This window comes from Fukomys damarensis, unplaced genomic scaffold (assembly GCF_012274545.1).
Source record: "Fukomys damarensis isolate Sample0158 unplaced genomic scaffold, DMR_v1.0_HiC HiC_scaffold_16, whole genome shotgun sequence".
Lineage (NCBI taxonomy): Eukaryota > Metazoa > Chordata > Mammalia > Rodentia > Bathyergidae > Fukomys > Fukomys damarensis.
The window spans coordinates 18,729,787-18,750,425 of NW_022900928.1; the positions used below are offsets into that span (position 1 = coordinate 18,729,787).

General features: G+C 44.1%; 1 protein-coding gene and 1 long non-coding RNA gene across 2 annotated transcripts in view; one reads left to right on the forward strand and one right to left on the reverse strand.

Annotated features, from left to right (window-relative positions):
- Irag1 (inositol 1,4,5-triphosphate receptor associated 1) overlaps positions 1-20,639 on the forward strand; it is a 72,233-nt gene that overhangs the window by 18,941 nt on the left and 32,653 nt on the right. The window contains 6 exon segments of the mRNA XM_010615272.1: positions 300-377; positions 1,030-1,082; positions 1,261-1,308; positions 2,579-3,196; positions 5,235-5,313; positions 19,396-19,519. Of these exon segments, the coding sequence (XP_010613574.1) occupies positions 300-377; positions 1,030-1,082; positions 1,261-1,308; positions 2,579-3,196; positions 5,235-5,313; positions 19,396-19,519 (1,000 nt within the window).
- LOC104856095 overlaps positions 12,453-20,639 on the reverse strand; it is a 74,241-nt gene continuing 66,054 nt past the window's right edge. The window contains exon 6 of the long non-coding RNA XR_778560.3: positions 12,453-12,738. This is a non-coding gene — a long non-coding RNA (uncharacterized LOC104856095). The remainder of the gene's footprint in view (positions 12,739-20,639) is intronic.

Sequence of the window (20,639 nt, forward strand, 5' to 3'; positions counted from 1 at the left end):
CTTCAGACCTAGCTCTTTACCTGCCAAGCAACACCAGGTCTTCAGTTTCTAGAAGGTGCTCTGAGGTCAGGCACAGTAGACTGAGGAGTGTGACACTCCCCATTCATGACCCCAAGGGCCACCTCTGCTGGCTGGGAGAAGAGAGGGATTGGGCTCTAGGAGCTTTGTGTAACAGTCCAGAGCAGGCCCTGACAAGGCACATCCAGTCCCAGGGACAGGAAGTACCCAAAAGGCTGTTTCTGTGTGAGTGAAGTGCCAAACTCTCATGAATGCCAATCAATTTGTGCCTGTCTCCACAGCTGTCCCCCTGAGCCTCAGACCCGGAGCCTCTCCTGTGTCCTCCAGGAGCAGCTCACTGGCAGTCCCCACCCCACCAGGTGAGGCCAAGTCACCCTGGTGCTTCCTACCCTGGCCTCTCTCTGAGAGTGGCTGCTTAGCCAGCCGCCTTCTCACCTGCAGCCTTCTTGTTGAAGGCTGCTGCTGTGTCCCTCCCCAGGGGGCTCCCAGCTAGTCCTGGCAGAGGCCACCCCACAAGAGGCAGATACACTGTTGGGGTCCGGGGTTGATGCGGGAGGCAGGCTGCTGAGGACCTGGACAAGGCTATGGGCAGGGTGCTGCGATGGGCTGTCTTGGCCCGTCCAGGGCTCAGAGAGAAGTCATTACAGGCCTCTTATTTGGAAAGGCCTCTTATTTGGGCCACTCTGCATTTTGATGTCTTCTCTTCCACAGCAGCAAGGGAAAGGGGCTCAGTGCTGTGGGGCAAGCTCAGCTCGAGCCGGACAGCCTGGCTTCCCATCTCAGCACTGCCACTTCCTTCCCATGTGACTTCAAGGTCCCTTGGCCTCAATTTCCTCTTATAGCTGCTGTGGGGATCAGCAAGGGCGGCTGGGAGGCACTCAACAAACGGTGGTGTTTCTGGTCCTAAGCATCCTAAGGCTTCTACAAAGGGCTATTCTGGGGAGGGATGTGTTGGGATAGCTGAGGGTCCCAGGTGCTGGGCCCCACTCACCAGTGTGGGGACTATTCCAGGTCTGGATGTGTGCAGTGGCCCACAGTCCCCTCTGCCAGGATCACCACCACAGGTAACTTGCTGTTTCCGTGCCAGCAGTCTCTCCCCACCCCCTAACGCCGGGAGGCTCTCCAGGACCCCTGAGGGTGCTGGGAAGGAAGCACTGACCCTGGCTAGGCCTCCTCGAGGGCCTCTCAGGAGGAAGACAGGCCTCTTCCCATTGCCAGCTCACCTGTGTTCGCTTCCTCCAGCAGAAGGGGGATGAGGCGGACATCTCCTCACCTCACCTCAGCGAGCCTGTGAGTTGGAACTTTGTTCAATTTGGGTGTACGGGCATGGGCGGCACTGTCTCACAGAGGCCTGGCCTGGCGCTGGGCAGCCTGTGTGTGAAGAGGTACGTGAATGGAAGGTCTAGGCTGGGGACACCAGCACACTCCTCCGCCCTTCCGTGACTGAGTGGGCCAGGGTGGGGAAGCAGGACCCGGGGGGTGCGACCTCCACAGAGGTCATGCCCACCCCCTCGCACTCCCGGTAGCCGGAGGTGGGGACCTCCGGTGACATTGCGGGAAAGCTCCAGCCCCAGCTGGAATTCTGCCGGGGAGGATCTTTGCGAATGAGCAATAGAAGTGTCCCAACCTGCTCAGAGGAAGGTGCCCAAGTGCTCCAAGTGGCGTGGAGGGCAGCCTTAAAATACAAGCTCACCACAGGCTGCTAGCCGGAGGTGGGGACCTCCGGTGACATTGCGGGAAAGCTCCAGCCCCAGCTGGAATTCTGCCGGGGAGGATCTTTGCGAATGAGCAATAGAAGTGTCCCAACCTGCTCAGAGGAAGGTGCCCAAGTGCTCCAAGTGGCGTGGAGGGCAGCCTTAAAATACAAGCTCACCTGGAACTGGGTCTGGGACAGAGGTCTCTGGAAGAACGCAAACACTTACGCATGACAGCACCCAGAGCCCCAGACATGGAGCCACATGCACCTCACGACGCAGGCTTCCCAGCAGGAGTAAGAGTACAGAACTTGGGACCTTCCAGCAGTGACAAATCACCTTTGCAGGAATCGTCTCATCCAATGATCCTATCCTCTCTTGGATCATGGAAGTCCAAAAAGCTGCTCAGAGATGAAATCTCTTCCTTGAAAATAAACAACAACAACAACAAACAGTTCTCAAAAGCTATAGATTCTTTTCCCAGAGAAAATAGTCCCTCTAAAATCCACAAACAGACATGCAAATTTGAGTGGATTCAGAGGATTCACAAACCTGGTGGGAAATGTGAGTCCTTAGGAGTTGAGACCCCTGCCAAGCACAGCCAGGCAGCATCCGGGGTAACCGAGGCCCTGTATCGTGCTCCTCCTTGGGCAGTTCTTGGCTGGTTTTGAGTTGCAGGTCCCTTGTCCTCTCTGTTTTGTAAACTCCTGTCTTATATGTGGGTCCACTTTGACCGAGGGACTTTCCCTGTCTACCCAGTCTACCTCTCTCTGCTCATGCACACATACACACAGGGGCTGCCTGGTAGAGGTTGTGTCTCTTCCTCATCTCTCTCCAGGGTCTCAGCTGTACCTTGTCTCTTTCAGAATGTCCCCAAAGGGCTAGCTGACCGGAAGCAGAATGACCAAAGGAAGGTGTCTCAGGGCAGGCTGGCTGTTCGCTGTCCCACTGTTGAGAAGTCCAAAGAGCGTGCAATAGAACAAAAGGAAAACTTCGATCCCCTCCAGCACCCTGAGACCACACCCAAGGGCCCAGTTTCTGGCACAAATATCATTGGGAAAATGGCCTTGAACAGCCCCCCACCTGTCTCGGCTGAGAGTGAGCTGGGAAGGCAGCTCCCAAAGACGGCCAGGGAAGGCAACCCTCTGCTGAGAAATCCAGCCCTGGGATTGGGAGGAGTGGCCTCACCAGGCTCCCAGGGAAAAGGCTCTACTGGAGATGCCCCAGCATCCAAGGTTGGCCCCAAAGTCGAACTGAAGTCCCCTGTGTCCCGGCCGCCCTTGATGCGGGGAGTCTCTTGGGACAGTGGCCCTGAAGAGCCGGGTCCCCGGTTACAGAAAGTGCTTGCTAAGCTGCCAGTGGCAGAGGAGGAGAAGCGCTTCCCAGGCAAAGCCAGTGGCAAGCTGGCCAAGGTGCCAGGGCTTAAAGACTTCCAGATTCAAGTGCAGCCTGTGCGGATGCAAAAACTGACCAAGCTCCGTGAGGTGAGTTCCTAGGGGCCAGCTGGGCAAGGTGTGCCTACCAGGTCCCCACTGGGTTGAAGACTCTGGACCGAGACTGGGCCCAGGGGCAGGGTGGCTCTGGCCTCATAGCCCTACATGTCTCAACCTGAGAAGCCAGGACAGCTCTTGGCAGCTCCTTCATCGCTCTAGTCTCAGGTGCATTTATACCTGTCATGAGGCAGAAGTCAGTTGGCTAGAGTTGCTGCAGAAAGACACATTTCAGGAGAAGATGAGCGTGGGGAAAGGCACATGGGCCCTCAATTCTGGGCCACTTTACTCCTCCATCCAGAGCTGGCTGCTCACAGACAGGACCCTGATGGAGTGCCTGGTCATGCCTAGAACAGGGCCAAGCCAGGATAAACTAGGTTTTCCCTTCTAATGGCCACTAGCGTTTCTTCCCGATGACTGTTAATCAAGGGCCTCGGATCCATGCACAAGTATGACAATGACGTCAAGGGGCTGGTCCCTCCATGGTGAATTTCTTCTGACGCCTGTGGGGTCTCCAACTTCCCTTGGCGGTCAAAGTAGGCATGTGCGAGGCTACAATGCTATGCAAGCTGTGACTGGAGATAACCAGAGAGGTGTGGGGGTAGGACCACAGTGTGAGGGAGAGAAGAATTAACAAGACAAGGAAATCTCAACCTGGTCTTTCCTTCCCCGGAAGTCCAACCTAGGCCAAGGCAACTGGGGTTCCATAGGGTGAGGCCTGGAGCTGGACAAACCTCCCCTGTGGGGCAGGAAGGAAATAGGGAACCTGATCACACTCCAGCACAAGTGCAATTTGTGTATTTCTGTGCTACCAGACACAGTCCAATGTTGGCCACTGTCCTACTGAGAAATCTTCCCATGATGCTCTAAGTCGGAGGCTCGGTGGGATCTGAGCCCTGATTGCTGAAGTGAACGCTTTACACAGAAAGCCCTACCTAGCCAGAGAGACCTAAGTAACCAGCAAATCAGAACAGGTTCCGGGGGAGCTACCCAGGGAGGGCCCAGTCCTACATCTGGGGGAAGGAGGGACTAAAGGGGCCAGACAGACAGGGATTTGCCTTCATGTGCCCCCAGGTCTAGGTAACAAGCTAACCCCATACCCCACATCCCTGCACATTTCTCTTACTCAGCACAGAAAATTCTGGAGAACCAGGAGGCCCTGTGTTACTACCCTCCACCCACTACCCTGGCAGCTGAGCACCCAGGCAGCACCCCATCCCAGTGTGCCAAGAGCTGATGGGCTGTGGGCCACTGGCTTGCTAGGGATACAGGTGAAGTGTGGTGGTTACTTCCATTTAGATCATGAGCACCCTGTGCTGGCCCCTTCCTATCCTTCTTTATCCAGTGGCCTTCGGCACCCAGGAGGCCGAAAATCCATTGACAACACAAGTCCTGAAGGGTGTTGAGCTCCACCGCACGTCCCTCTCGAGGGCCCTGGCCCGTCGCTACCTAGCTGGGAGCAGGTGTGGGCCTAACTGTGCCACACACCTGAAGACCACATCCCACCTCTCTCCAGCTCTGCCTGCCGAGTCCCCAAGGCAGCAGTTCTCAGGTTTCATCTGTCTGGAGGTGCCGTAGGGCCAATGAGGAACTGAGAGATGGGGGAAGTCACAACTCCTGAAAGTGGATCCTTCCTTCCTGGAATAGCAGGGCAAGAGGCTGCAGCCAGCCATGAGATAGATCGCCAAAGACTGTTCCCAGGAACAGCCACATGTACACCCCAGGGACCTGTCTGTCCTCGGAGCTGTTTGTTCTCCCGCTGTCTGTGGCCGAGCAGTTCATTTTCCCTGAGGCCCATGGGTTTCTTTAAAAAGCAGACCATGACCCAAGGACTGCAGCACCAATGGTGGGCACTGTGACTGGCTGGGGAAGGAGCCCAACTCTGCCAACCATCCCGTCCACCCGCCTTTGCTGTAGCCCCGGCGTTTCCTTCCTAATGCCGAGTGGTCACAGAAACGGAGGAAAACAAGAGAAGAGCCCAGCCTAATGCTACTGTCTGAAGTTTGTGTCTCCCTCTTTCTTTCGCACAAAGGAGCACATCCTAATGAGAAACCAGAACCTTGTGGGCCTGAAGCTTCCTGAACTGAGTGAAGCAGCAGAGCAGGAGAAAGGTAGGTAGGCGAGTAGGTTATCTGCCCCAGGTAATGGAGGGCAGACGCGCGTGCGTCCGGCGGAAGACCTGGGTCCATCCCAGAGGTGGCAGGGCTGGACATAGAGCAGCCCCTCGTACAATATTCATGGATGAATGAGTACAGCTGATCATGCTTTCACCCAGGCAGAGCACCCTCGACACATCTCCTTCCTGTCAGCCCCCCTACCCCAGGCTTCGCTAGCAACTGTGGTTCCGGAAAGTGCCCCAGGCTTGAACTTTTGGCACTGCCTTTCCCCTCACACCCAGGAAGCCACCCAAACAGACCAGTTCCTCTTTTCTAGGCACCAGAGCCATCTCTTACATCCCAATGTGCTGTCACCACAAAGTCCATACCCCAGCCTCACCCTGCTGGGTGACCCTTAGTGCCTTCCACTCAGCCTCTTGCTTTCCACTAACCCCCTCCAATCTGTGAACAACCCCAGCCCCCACCTGCCTGGGGAGAGATTGGCTGATGTAGTCGGTCCTACTCCCAGCATTCCCCACCCTGTACGGTTTAAATCCAGGCTGTGCCCCTTGCCAGCCATGTGGCCTGCATAAGATACAGGTCATAAAATGAGACTCACCAGAGTTATAACTCAGAAGTTATCAGGAACATTAAAGGATTAAATAACCTCTGTTAGGAAAGTACCTAGGACTGTGCCTAGCACATAGTGGTGTCGTCCAGGTACCAGCTGTTATCAACCCTAGAATAGAAGCCAACAAGGGCCAGGATCTTTGTTGGAGCCCGAGTACGTGTGCATGCAGGTGTGAATAGCTTTGTTACTCAGTGCTTATGACAACAGTGCCTGGCACTGGGAGACCCTGCGTAAGTATCTACTGAATAAACGAATGAAATTGTACAAGGGGCGATCAGGGTACATAACAATCTACAACTGTATGCACAGTGCCATAAGGTGGACGCAGGGAAGGAGGGTCCTCCCAGACCTCCTTCCAGGGGCCCCTCACCTCTCGCTTCTATGCCTGTGTCCATGCCATGTTCCCCTCTTGACCTGCCATCCCCTGTCCTCATCACATCTGTGCCTTAAAGCACTGAGTCCCACTATCTCTGCAGTCCGCCCCTTTCCTTCTGTCTCCGTGTTTCATTGTCTATATCCTACTTTTATTTATTTTTTCCTGTGGTAAATACGTTACCATATAATATATATATACATATATATATGGCATAAAATTTACTATTTTAATCATTTTAAAGCATACAGTTTAGCAACATTGATCACATTCACACTGTTGCTCACCCATCACTGCCATCCGCACACAGACGTTTTCATCTTCCCACATTGAAACTCTACACCTTATTCCCTGAACATGAACTCCCCTTTCCTCCCCTGCCCCCAGCCTCTGCTTACACCCCTTTCTACTTTCTGTCTCAAGGGGTTGTACTTCTGTAGGCCTCTCATATAATGAAAGCATTCAACATTTTATCCTACCTCTTTGAATGTGATCTTAGTAAATAAATAGCCCATAACATGTTTGCAGAGTAGAAATCCTCTTGTACCATGGATTTGATCTACTCCTAACGAACACAGGCAGGGATTCAAGCTCGAGTCTCAAAACTGAGGGATGTGAGGCTCAAATAGCTCCTGACTCCGAGTCTCATGGTTTTGCCATCCTAGCAAGCAGTTTGGTGATAGTTCTGAGCTGTCTGACATTTTAGACAAACTCATCCTGAGAAGGCCAGGGTGGAGGGGAGGGGTCAACAGGGCTCCTGGGATTCGGGGGCACCCCCTGGAATGCTGTGTCTTTCCCTTTTGGCACTGACACCCCAGCAGACCCCAGGTTTTTACAGAGCAGCCTTTAAAAATCCTTGTCCCACTTCGTGCTGCCCTACTTGACAAGGCCGGTGTTGGGGTAGAAGCCTTCTTCTTGTGACTTGTGTGGAAGGTCCTGGGTGTCACCAGGAAGCCCTGGTGTGGATCCCAGTAGTGACCCCTGCCCCTATTCAACATGAACAAGAGGCTCCCCGGAAGCAAAATTCCTGACATTTTTCTTAAAAGAACTTTTCAAAATATGTAGCCATTTTTAAAGGTATTTCTTTAAAAATTACATTTTCTGCTTTTAATTTTAAAAATTTCTTTATTAAAGCAGATTTTAAACATTAGGAGGATTTTATCTTAAAATTTCACTTAAGATCCCATACATTCTGAAAAAGCAACAATTTTTATTTCTTTCCAATATTTACACACATTTATAATTTTTTCATAAGTTGACAGGATGGCATAGACATAGCTTCCTTTTCTTCACTCATTTTTTGTTTATTTCATAACTAATTCCAGGTATTTTGACTTGTCCCATATTTATCATGTAATGGGTACATATTTCCTTTCACATGGCTACCTCCATTGTTGCAGATTTTAGATGTTTACACTTCTTTTGAATATGATTAACAATCCTACTATAAACAATTGTGTACTAAAATCTTTTCTTCCTTTAAGTTACTCCCTTGAATAAGTTCTCAGACTTGAGATTTACTGGGTCAACGTGTAAGGATATTTGCATTTATGAAATGACCTTCAACATACAACGTTACTTTCAATGTATATATACGATCTTCTTCTGACACTCACTTCTTTTTTTTTTTCCATTAAAGTTTATTGGTACATTTTAAGCAACTAATACAGTTACAGTCATCATTGGGAACTTGTACCCTTACATGATGTATCTTGGTTCTTATTTTTTACCCATTCCCCTGCCCTCCCTTCAACCCCTCCACCCCTCCCTATTTACAGGGACTTTGTTTCCATTTTTTCCTCTTCTCATAAACTTTCCTTTCCCCTACCCCTTTAGACCTTTTCTTTCTATAGGATCAAAATGTATAATTGATAACATTTACTTCTAATGGGAGTGATTACCATGTGCCAGAAACTGTGCTAGGCATTTGACAGTATTTGACTTAGTGCTCACAATAACTTTAGGAAGTGGCCTTATTATCCTCATGCAAGAGGAAATTGAGGCTTAAGGAGGTTAAGGTCATGTGGCTCTTAATCGCTGAAGCCAGGACTGAAACCCAGATGTCCAACTTCAGAGTCTCTTGAGCACTTTGCAAATACCTTTACGTTTCAAATATATAATCAAACTATCTTTAATTTTTATTCTATCCAATTCACCATTTATCTTAATTGTATGTCTCTGTGTGCATGTATGTGCATTTCTCTGTGTGCACCTATGTATATATATACATTTTTTATTACTCTGGAAATATTCTGTAATTGAGTAATGGTGATAAAGAGAACACACGCCTTCACCACCCCCTTTTTTTTTTGCTACCAGGAATCCAACTCGGGTCCTTGTGCTTGTGAAGCAGGCACCAGAACCACTGAGCTAAATCCCTGGCCTAGCATTGGTTTATGTTTTTTTTAGATATTTTGGGGGGTTGGTACCAGGGATTGAACTCTGGCCCTTGTGCTTGCAAGGCAGGTGGCAGAATCACTGAGCCAAATCCCTTGCCCCTTGTTTCTTTTTTAAATTGAATAATTGTGGTTTCCTCGCTGGAATCAAATGTCTTATTAAGTAAATACATTACTTAAATTTGCATTATCTTATTTTATATTTATATCATAGTATGAAATAGAAAATATGTAATAAGCTGTAAAATTTATAAAATATAAATTTATTGTATTATTTTATATATTTTTCAAAGAAATAATTTTCTCTTCCAAGTTTCAAGATGTGTGTTGACATTTATCAAGTGTGCTTTGGATATGTACTGAAAAAAAGTGTGCTGTCATTTAATTTATTTAATAGTTTTTGATATATGCAAATAAGCCCTTTATTCTGGGTTCCTTATTTCTGAATGCTGGAATAAACTCATTTTGTCACAGCATCTTTTTTTTATATGTATTACCGACTTCTATATATTAGTATGTCTTTTAAAGTATTCTGCAGCTTTCCTACATTAGGTAAGATACGATCTGACTTGTGATGTAAAGAACATGAATACAATAGCATAGTAATGAGAGAGAAGCGTATTTCATTCTCAAGTTAACAATTCAAAAGTGAGCTATGCAAACACTGGCTGACTCTGCTGCATGCAAGTATTCAGGACCCTGTTTTTTTCCCTCTTGTCGTTTTGCTATGCCCTGAGTTGTTAGACTTGCTACAGGGTCAAAGCTGGATCATGGGCAGATCTGGGTTCCTGCTAGAGGTAGGGAGGGTGACAGTGTACATTCTTTTAGCTCAAACTACGTGAATGCTGGGTGTTCACATGGTCATAACCAGCAGCAAGGGCAGCTGGGAAGATAGCTGCTCACTGAACAGCTGACTATATACCCAGATTAAAGTTCATTCCCATGGACAGATTTGATTGGATGATTAGGGGCTATCACATTGCCGTTCTTACTTAACAATTCTTTTGTTTACATAGTTTTCATTTTTTTCTCTATTATAAAAAGTGCTACAGTGAACATTCTCATACATGTATCTCTATAGAAATGCATATTTTCTATGCGATACTATCCTGTAAGTGCAATTGATCAAAAGATATTTATATTTAAAAGTATATATACACACTACCAACTTAGCTTACAAAAATTATGCCAATTTATATGTACACTACTTACAGCAAAACCTCACCATCCAATTCTAATAAGAAATGAGCTGGATCTTAGTAGTAAAATTAGTAGGTAACTGAATTTGACTTCTATGAGCATCAAATTAAAAAAAAATTAACCACAGTAGGTGTCCCCTAACTGCCCACTCCCAGTTTCTCTCAGTTCTGAGATGTGGATTCTTAGATTAAGATCTCAAGCATCATCATTTCCTGCTGCATAACCTCGGGCAAGTTTCTTACTCACTTGGCTCTTCACTTTGTTCATCTATAAAATAGAGCCAGGCAAGGTGCCGCGTGACTGTAATCCCAGCTGCTTAGTTGGCAGACTGGAGAAGAAGAATTGAAAATCTGATGCCAGCCTGGGCAACTTAATGGGAGACCTGGTCTCAAATATAACAAAACAATGTTAAAGGGCTGGAGATGTAACTCGGGCAGAACAGCCCTGGATTCCAGCCCCAGTATCACAAAAAAGGGAGGGGGACAATAACGTGACCTACTTTGTGTCATGTTTTATGTGGTGCTTGTTTTCAGTCCTGAATCTGACGTTCACACTGATTTCTGTCATCGAGGCTCTGGGGCTCAGTCTTGTCAGCCCAATGGGACACTCTCGTATTCTGTGAGGCATGGCACATAGGACAGGGCTGGAGATCTGAGGCGGGCAGCACACCTGTTGGATTGCTATCTGCAGAAGTAGAACTCCCTTCTCTTATTTTCCAGGAGCTCCTTTGCCTCCTGTACTCAGGGCAAAGCCTTTGGGCACACTCTGAGTGCAGGCCAGAGAGTGCTCTGAATTCAAAAGTACATATGAGCTCATGAGGAAAACTCGAGTCTCTTATGATGCTTGTTGGCTGTTGCTTTGGGACATGGGGAAGATCCTTATCAGAACATTCTGGAGACTTCAGGACCTTGGCTCTCTTTCAGTTTCTGAGGACTGGGAGGCCCTTTCCCTGCTGCATTTGATCTTTCCAATAAGCTAAGCAGTTCCCTTTTTAGGGACTGTTTTGAACCATGTTTTACTCTTTGATCATTCGCAGGTTATTTCAAGAGAAAGCCGTGGGGCTGGTGTGGGCCAGTCCCTGGTTTATATGCTGTAACTGCATTAGAGGGAAAAGGCTCAAACCCTGGCGTCAAGGAGAGGCCCTTATCCAGCTATCTCAGCAGCTTCTGAGCCAGTCCCTCACCCATCTCACATCATGACCAACACAGCAGCAGAGGAATCTGAAATGCAAAGCTGCCTCTCTGCCTTCAGGGGCTTCATTCTGCTCTTAGGATGAGCGTTCAAATCCCTAATGAGACCCTGGAGGCCCGGGTGCTTCCCCCGACTCGTCTGCATCCTCTGAGGCTGTTCACCCCTCACTCTGACATCCGCTTTCCTTCACAGCTCATTCCTCGCCCTTTTTAGGCTTGGCACATGCTGCACTCTCTATATGGAATGCTCTTTCTCTTTAACAAGCTCACATTTAATCATAAGCTCTCTCTGGTCAAACATCACTGTTCGAAGGAAGGCGTTTCTGGCATCTCCAGACCCCTTCTTCTTTGTAAAATCTACCATGGTGTGAAATGAAGTGTTTGAATTTTTCTCTGATCAATTTCTGTCCCCTTAGATAATAAGCTTCCAGAGGAAGGTGACATACCCGTTTGGTGAGCATTGTATCCTTAGACCATTGCATGGGATGTAGTATGTACTCAATAAATATTAACTAAATATGTGAATGGATGAGCTCACCTCACTCTAGTAGAGGAAATACGAGGATAAACAAGGTCACTACCACACATCATGATACTATTTTTACAGGATATAAAGCATTTAAGAACAAAGAGAAAGCAGCAGCCTGCTCAGGATGGGTGAATCAGGGAAGGTCTTGAGCAGAGTAGCTTTGACCCGAGAAAGAGAAAGTCCCCCATTTGAGACAGGGAAACAGCAGGGATAAAGACATGCAGTTGTCTTCTTAGGCTTGCATGTTTCAGAACAAAAGGAATCCCACATGAACAAAATGGGGCCATGTGTCCCAGAGAGAGGGGCAGCAGGGCTGAAGCTCTGGGCTACCACTAGGGAAGATGAAATCTTTGAGGGCCAATTCATGAGTTTAAATTTCGTTCAGGACACTCTGGAAGCCAGAGAAGCCCGTAGGTAAGGAAGCCTCAGGACCAATGCTGTGTAGGGAGCCAGGAGACAGAAGGGATATGGGAGGACAGTTTGAGAGCCATTTCGGAGGTAAACTTGGCAGGACTTGGTGAGGGGAAGACCAGGAAAGCCACTAGGTCTGTGTATGGCTGGGTCAGTGACTGTGACATTAATCAGGACTAGGTGCACAGGCGAAGATGACAGCATGTTTAGGTTTGGACATGTTGAATGCCCGTGGAGAGCAGCTGGGGTATAACAGGTTGATTGACCTGCTTTTTTTTCCTGGCTCTACCACTAATGAGCTGTCCCCTGGAATCTGTTTAGCTCCCCCCACCAGTGAGCTTAGTAATATTTACTTTGCAGGGCTCCTATAAGAAATAAACAGGAAAGAGTAATGTGTAATTGATGTTCAACCAACAGTGGCCATTGAAACGGTTTTTATTCTCCATACTTACGCAGTCATGTCTAAGAGGTGGGTGTGGATTCCAAGAGAGGTGTGCTGAGGCAGAGAGCTACATCACATGGGCAGTGCTTCCAGACAGCCTGAGTCCGGGCTCAGAGCCTCGGGGTCTTGCAGAGGGAAGAGGCCTTCCTGAGAAGTGAAAAAGTGAACCCCAGCGAGTAGCTTTGATCGTTGGGGTCATCTTGTCCTCATCTTGTCCTCAGACCATCTTTAATGCTCTGAGAGCCCCAAGAGTTACTTTTCCAAGTCCCTGCGATGACCAGAAACAAATATTTTCATTGGAACGACCCAGTACAGGCAGATATTTTGAAAGTAATTTTGTTGTTTTTGTTGTTAGATCATGTTCATTATCAAACGTCTCACGTAATGATGAAAAATACAAGGAAGCACGTAAATTTAAATTTATATTCAACACCCTTTCCAACCAATATAGAAAGAAGGAGGGAGGAAGAAGATTATACTAGATGTACTTTTTTCAACATAAAAGGCATTACAATCTAATTGAGCTTGAAATAAAGGGAAATGAAACTATAGGAGTTGCTGAATTTTGGTAATTTTTTCCTCCAAAGAAGAGAAATTAGTTTCTAAAAGTTTTGCAAACATACTATGAAGTCCATTAAGGGCCCGGAGTCATTATTGTAGTGTTTTGTTTTGTTTTACATTACATGTTTAAATTTGGATGGTTGTCCTAACCTTGTACCCAGCATTTGTTTTAATCTGGTGGGGTAAGACACACATCCAAAAATGATTACCATGAAGGAAGAAGTTTGAGCCCTAAAAAAGGAGTTATAGCACACCCTGTGGGGCCATTTGGGAGAAGGACTAGGATCAGTCAGGAGGCAAAGGAGGAGGGGAATGTGGACCATGCTCAGGGTCTTTCATGAGAAAAACATCAGTGAGGCAGAGTAGATACCCCGAATAAGCTCAGGATCAGAGTTTAAACAATTTTGGCAGGCTCTGAACTAGAAGAGAAGTGTCTAGTCCGTGGCTCGCTATGGATCGCCATTCTCAAATTCACTGTTTTGACTTAGGTCTTGTTCAGCTGGGTTTCATTATCCAATAGTTTTCCTAGGAGAGATCAGAGGTGTTATGTTCCCTGAGTTCTAACATGTTTGAAAATGTTCTCTTATTCTTACAGGACAGCTTAAGGTACCTGGCTGGCCCTGAGTGATTTAGGAAAGGGAGAATATGGGATTGGTGTATGAGAATTTGATAAAGGAGCTAGTTGGTGGTGTACATTCTGGACGATGAGGGTGCACTTGGGAGAAGAATTGTTTCCCATTTCCAGGTATTGACTAGCCTTGGAAGGGACAGTATCTCTAGGATTAAGACCACAAATTCGAGACCATCAAGAATATAAAAAAACAGAACATTGTGTCACTACAGTAATACCTATTGACTTCCTAGGGGGAAATGGCAGCATTTCTTTCCCCCTTTCATATTTTTTCTTGCTTGTCTTTCTGTCTCCACTTATACAGATGATGAATTCTTCTTTGTATATCTTCAAGGTTGTACCATTTACACTCTGTTCTGAAACCATGGTTTGTATGTTGCTTAGCCTTATACTTACATGTAAAATGATTTCATGCAACCTCCTAGTATCTTTACCATGGCTCAACATTCCCAAATTTACTGTTTTGACATATGTCTTGATTAGCTGAGTTTCATTATTCAGTAGTTTTCTTAGGAGAGATCAGAGGTTTTGTGTTCCCTGAATTCTAACATGTTTGAAAATACTCTTATTCTTTTTTTTGTTAAAGATTGCCAACATACATGACAACAAGAAATGAAGGTACTAAATAAAAATTTCAAATATATACATATATATGACAGCAATAAAAGGATATGAAATAAACAAAAATTTATGTAACACACTGATAATCCAAATACATTATTATTTTGATATGATCTTCAAATATTATATATGTTCTTTCTCATTTTCTTTTTGTATAATATTTTTGAAATAATGTATTTACAAATAAAACTAAGTTACATATTATAGTTGAGAAACTATCCTCAGAATTTTATGATTTATAAACTCCTTGGTTTTATTAATTTGATAAATATCATATTCTTGTTAATTGTATCACTTACATTTTCTAACAAAACTTCCCAAAGAAAAGAAATATACTTATATTTGAAATCCAAAAACAACTAAAAGAGTTCACATTTTTAAGATCAGATTTTTGTTTCTATTTTATTATATACCATACTTATTTTTATTATATTTTATTATAAGCATAATGATAGAATTTAACACCAATACATATGTAATATTCTTCCCAAACAAATGACTATGAATTAAATCAAGCATGTAATTTAGAGAAATCATAAGGTTGCCAGAGAAACTGTCAATATGCCAAATGTGCAAAATCCTACCACATTCATGACCATGTTTCTCATTCAATAGTGCACACATATGTGTAAAAACATACCCCCCACACATATACACAATGCATATTTTCTACAATACAAAATATACTTTGGTATAATAAAACAGTCTTATTCTTATAGGACAGCTTACATGGTTATAATAGTCTTAAAAGACTCTTTCCCTAAGAACTGTTATATTTAGTGTTGTAGAGAGGGCTAAGGCCAGCTGGTTTCTTGAACCCTTTAGGCCTCACTTTCCTGTGTAGGTGTCTTGATTTTTCCATGAAGGCAGCTGAAGAAGAATTTCTTTATCTACCTGTCATATTTTTTAAAAAATAGTATAATTATTTAAACTATAAGTGCAACTTCCCCTTTAGCTGAAAAAAAGTTTTTCTTCTGTTATATCTTTGAATGTGTTGTTTGTTACATTTGTTTGTTTCACTATTTCAGAGATAACATAATCCAAAGAGTAGTTAATAGCATCTCAACTCCAGGTCCAAATATTCTATCTCTATATACTGTAATCTTTCTTTCATTCTTTTCATTCCTTATGATTATCCAATCTCTCCCACTCTCTTTACTAATTTAATTTAAAGATATATTCCTTTATTTTCCAACATTTTGGCTAGTTATATATTTTCCCATTTCTTGATTAGTTCCGCTATTATGATCTTTATTTCCTTAAATAGAAACCCTCTTCCATCTCTATATGATCTTCTCATCCTGCTGATTTCTTCCTTTTCTTTGTTATTTCAAGTCCCAATTTATCTTAGAGTCAAAGCATTTGTGGTATATATTTTGCACAGAAATGCACTTTTGCATTTTTTGATGTGTTTCTTGCAGCTTTGTTTCCACCCTGACATCTGTCTCCTACGTGTTTCCCTTTTTCCTTCCTTTCTACCTTCCTTTCTTCTTTCCTTCCTCTTTTGACGGTGGTATTTTTGTGTAGTTGCCATGCCATTTGTTTTCATTTTATTTATTTTTGATCTGGACATTTCTACCTGGAAAAAAAAAAAAATAAATATATATATATGTGGAAAAGATTGGATCTTTGTGTCTGTCTGCTTTGCTACTGCCTGTGTGGTGGTAAAAGGGGGAAGCTCAGATAGAGCTGTGAGTGGTAGTGTTTGTAGCATTAGTTTCTGCTCTTTTCTGTAATTGTTCAATGTCCAAAACCTGAGTTTACTTTATAAAATTGGGGAAATATCTTTACCCTTGGGTTCTACCAAAGTAGTGGGTTCTGGACTGTTTTATCAACTGAGGGTAGAATTATAGAGGCAATATGCCCAGGCATTTGTTTTCCAGATCTAACCCAAGTCTTCTCAGGAGCCTTTCACTCTCGCCCAACAAAAGATGGAAAAGATAGGCAAAATCCAAGGAATTTGGCCACTATGCAATTTTTGAGAAGTGAGGAGTGTGGGTGGTGGTAACATCAAATGGGACTTTCCATGTGTATCCTGCCAGTCACTCCATCACAGGAACCTGTTTTATATGCTTAATTTTTACTTAATTTCCTTACTGGTAAATGCCTTTATATTGTTCAAGGTTAGCAACTCTGATAGAATACTGTGCAATTGTTCTGCCTTTCCATTCCCCTCCTCACAAGTAAGAAAATTAAATGACAACATGGGCAGTTTTTTTTTCCTGTCCTTTTCCTATCTTTTGATGTCAGTATGGAGGAATGGAGAAACTTCTGTTATGAAGAAAGTTTCTGAATCTCCTCCACAGGCTGCCTACTCACAACCTCCAATCACTTCCTTCCCCACTTTTCTTTTTCCCTCATTGAGTTTATTGGTATATTTTAGGTATACAGTACAGTTACATTCATCATTGGGATCTTGTACCTTTACACGACAGGTCTTGGTTCTCATTTTTCCCCCTTATCCCAGCCCTCCCTTCACTCCCTCCTCCCTTCCCTATTTACTTTATTTCCATTTTTTCATTTTCTCATGTTTTTTCTTCTTTTCCCTTATTACCTTTCCCCTACCCTTCCCACTTCCCCTACATCATTTTCTTCCTATTTCACATTGTCAATTATATCATTAGGATCTTATGTACCATTATAGTTTTTCACACCAGAGAAACTATTCGGTATTTATACACGTGTGACTTATTTATTTCACTTAGGAGTATATCCTCAATATATATTCATTTTCCTATGGATGTAAATTGCACTCTTTGTCAGAATTTTTCTTCTCACACCTTTGTTTCAAAGCTCACTATTTACAGCTAGAAGTGGTGGCATTCTTAGAGGCTGAGACAGGAGTTTCAAAAGTTGAGTTCAGCCTGGGCAATTTAGCAACTTGGTGAGACCCTGTCTCAAAATGAAAAATTCAAAAAGGGCTAGGGATGTAGTTCATTGCCAAGGCCCTAGGTTCTATTCCCAGTACTTCCAAAACAACCCCCCCACACACAAAAACCAATACTCATCCTTTGAGGGAGGAAGAAAACATGATCAAGGGTGAAAGCCCAACATTTATTCCCAATAACTTCTGCCTTTTGCTGGCCATTCCTTTTAAAGAATATTGTCTTTTCATATATTTGAACATTACTCATATACTTTTTATTTTTTCCATTGTTAATTTGGCTTCTTTCAGGAGAAAGAGCCCGAAATCCACCAATTCCAGGATCACTCTTTCAGCAACTATTTTAACAAGCCCTAAGAGCCCCAACTTGGTATTTTTTGTTCTTTTATTTCTTCCTTTCTTTTTTCATTTCCCTTTCCCCTTTTCCCTCAGTAAAGAGAATTTTTCTAGGTAAAACCCCCTGATATGGCTTTTACTTTTTATTAAACTTTGTATGGTTCCATCTGTCATACAGAGTCCTCAGGAGCCCACCACTTGATGGCTGTATATGTTGGGTTACATAAATGTAGAGTGAAGTTCAAGGTGAAACAAGGTTCACCATCTGTCACATGGAAATATCAGAGAGCAATAAATGCTAGGAGAGATCCCAAGACTTGACAGATTGCTAAGAGGTCCTCTCCTAACCCTAAAGAGGGATTGTGATTGTCCTATCTCTGACTGATGGCCTTATAGTCTTTGTTTGGATATTTTGAACAGCAGGGAAGTTGTGAACACAATTCTGTTACCAGAAAGCTCAAAGTAGTTTAAAATTCTTTGCTGTGAGCTCTACTATATATCTTCTCTCTCCCTAGTGTCCTTGATAAGGCTGCTATTCACATGGTACCTGATCTTAGCTTCATTTTGTTTAGTGGGGTTTTTTTTTTGTTTGTTTGTTTTTTGTTTTGGTACCAGGGATCGAACTCGGACCCTTGTGCTTGCAAGGCAAGCGGTGGAGCCACTGAGCTAGAGCCACTGAGCTAAATCCCCAGCCCCTTAATTTCATTTTGATGGCTGCCACAATTACGTCTATAGTCTGGATATCTAGCTTGGTCTATAATCCTGGAAAATAATTAAAGTTGGAAAGATGTTAGGTTAAAGCCCACAAGATATAGTAAACCGTGGATGAAGAGAAATTCCTTCATACAAATGGAACAGTCATTGAACAGAATCAGGATACTTGATTTGACTCAAAGAAAAGAGATATGAGGCTTTTACTTAACTGTGAATAAACTGTGAACCCATAGTGAGGTTCAGTAGTCTACGTTGCACAAATAACAAATGTCAGTACCAAAGACATTTGCCTATGTCCTCCTAGGCTGAACTTGAGAAAAAGCACGTCTGGGCCTATGGGCAGCAACAAACCAGAGTGTGTGGGGCATGGAATGGTATTAGAGACTGTGGATCGTAGCTGGAAATGAGCAGCTGGAAAATGTGACTGGTGTCTGGAGGAGGGAAGCTTTAGAGAGCCACAAGAACTGTCTTCAAATGGGAAAAACTTATGGGAAAATGATACTTGGTTTGTTCTTTCTGTTATCAGAACACAGCTCTAGCACAGTTTCAGGAAGAAACAAAAGATTGGTTTTTGGCTCCTTTTATTAGTAGGCATCTATATACTTCTGAGAGCTGTAAAAGGTCAAATGACCTTAAGCTTTGTCCTGGAAAATCCCTGTTTCTGTTCCTATCCATAGGGGTATAGAACCAGATGCTGATTTCCAGGTAGGGACAGAAAGATAAAACTATTTAATATATTTGAGGAAGAACAATTAGGCAAGAGACCTCCTGAGAAGCCTGCCAAATAGAGGCTCCCCCCTCAAAAAAAAAACAAAACAAAATACTGTAGCCAAACAGCCAACCAGCTTCCAGTTGCCAGAAACCAAAATCTGATTCCAAGCACAAGATCCTATTTGGTACTGTGGAGAGCCATAGGAAGAAAGAATTTGGAGCAGATAGACCATGGTTTGAAGTTTTGCTATGGCATTTACTGGGTCTCTAATTTTGAACAAGTTACTTAACCTAAAATGGAATGATTAAGTTCTAGTTCTTTGGGTCACTGTAATAAAGATGACAATTACAAATCCCCTGGCACATAACTAGGTGTTATGGTCTTCCTAGCACTCTGAGGCTAGTTGCCCCTAGTACTACTGTAGTTTGAAACAGACACATTATAAGGAAGTGCTTCTGCTTTTCAGGGGTCCCTTCTGAACACTCCCCAGCTACCGATGAAGAAGAGTCGAAGAGTGGCCTGGATGTCATGCCCAATATTTCTGATGTGCTGCTGCGCAAACTGCGAGTCCACAAGTCTCTCCCAGGAAGGTAAAATCAGAACATGACTTGCAGAAGGCCCTGTTTTGGGTGGTCCTATATTAGATGTGGGCTTGGGCTGAAAGTCTTGGTTCTTAACCCTAGAAGAGCCGAAGTCCGATGGTCCAGGCAGGGGAAATGTATCCAAAACAAAAAGAGAAAGGGTTAGGCTGGTGTTTCCAACTCAAAGACCAGGTGGGTTTCAGAGGTGGGCACTGCCCTTGAGGAGACAAAGGTCACCAGAGGCTCCTGGCAGCAGAGGATAAGATGGTTTCAATCTGGATACACCATTTACCTGGAACTGGGAGAGACACAGTCTGAAATCTGTGTAGACAGAAATGTACAACCACATGCAGAAGAACTGCTTAGAGAGCCTACCAGACTTCTTCCACTCATGTAGGGAAAGTGCCTTTGCTTTCTGAGCTTCAGTCTCATCACCTGTACAAGAGGGGTCACCAGTGCTCTGTCACTGGTAGAGTGTGGCACTGGCCAAACGAGGTCATGTGTGAGCAGGGACTTAGGGCAGAGTTAAAACAGGACAGGTGCTTGCAGACATGAGGCAGTGAAGTTGTTAGGAAGACCAGAAGTGGAGACATGGCAGTGAAACCCTTCCATGGGTATGGCATCAAGAAAGGCCTCTATCATAAGGTAATAATCAACCTGATATAAGGTGATAATCAATGACAACAGGAAGGCATCCACACAAAGATTTTGGTAAAGAGATTTCCAAACAAAAAGAATGGTAACTTCAACAAATGATTCTGGAACAAGTCGATAGCCAAATGAAAAAGCGTGAAGTTAAAACCTTGTCCCACACAAAAATTAACTCAGAAGGGGCCATAGATCTAAATATAAGATACTCTAAAGCTTTTAGAAGAAAACATAGGAGAGAATTTTTAGGACCTTGGATTAGTTGATGGTTTCTAGATGCGACATGAAAAGCACAAGCAACAAATTTATAAAAATCGGTAAATAGTTCTTCATTTAAAAAAAAATGCTATACTGCCATCAAGACAGTGAAAGGCAACTCTTAGAATGGGAGAAAACATTTCCAAGGCATTTATTTGATAAGTTATTTATCAATATATATTATAAATTGTATAATATATAATAAATATATATTAATATATAA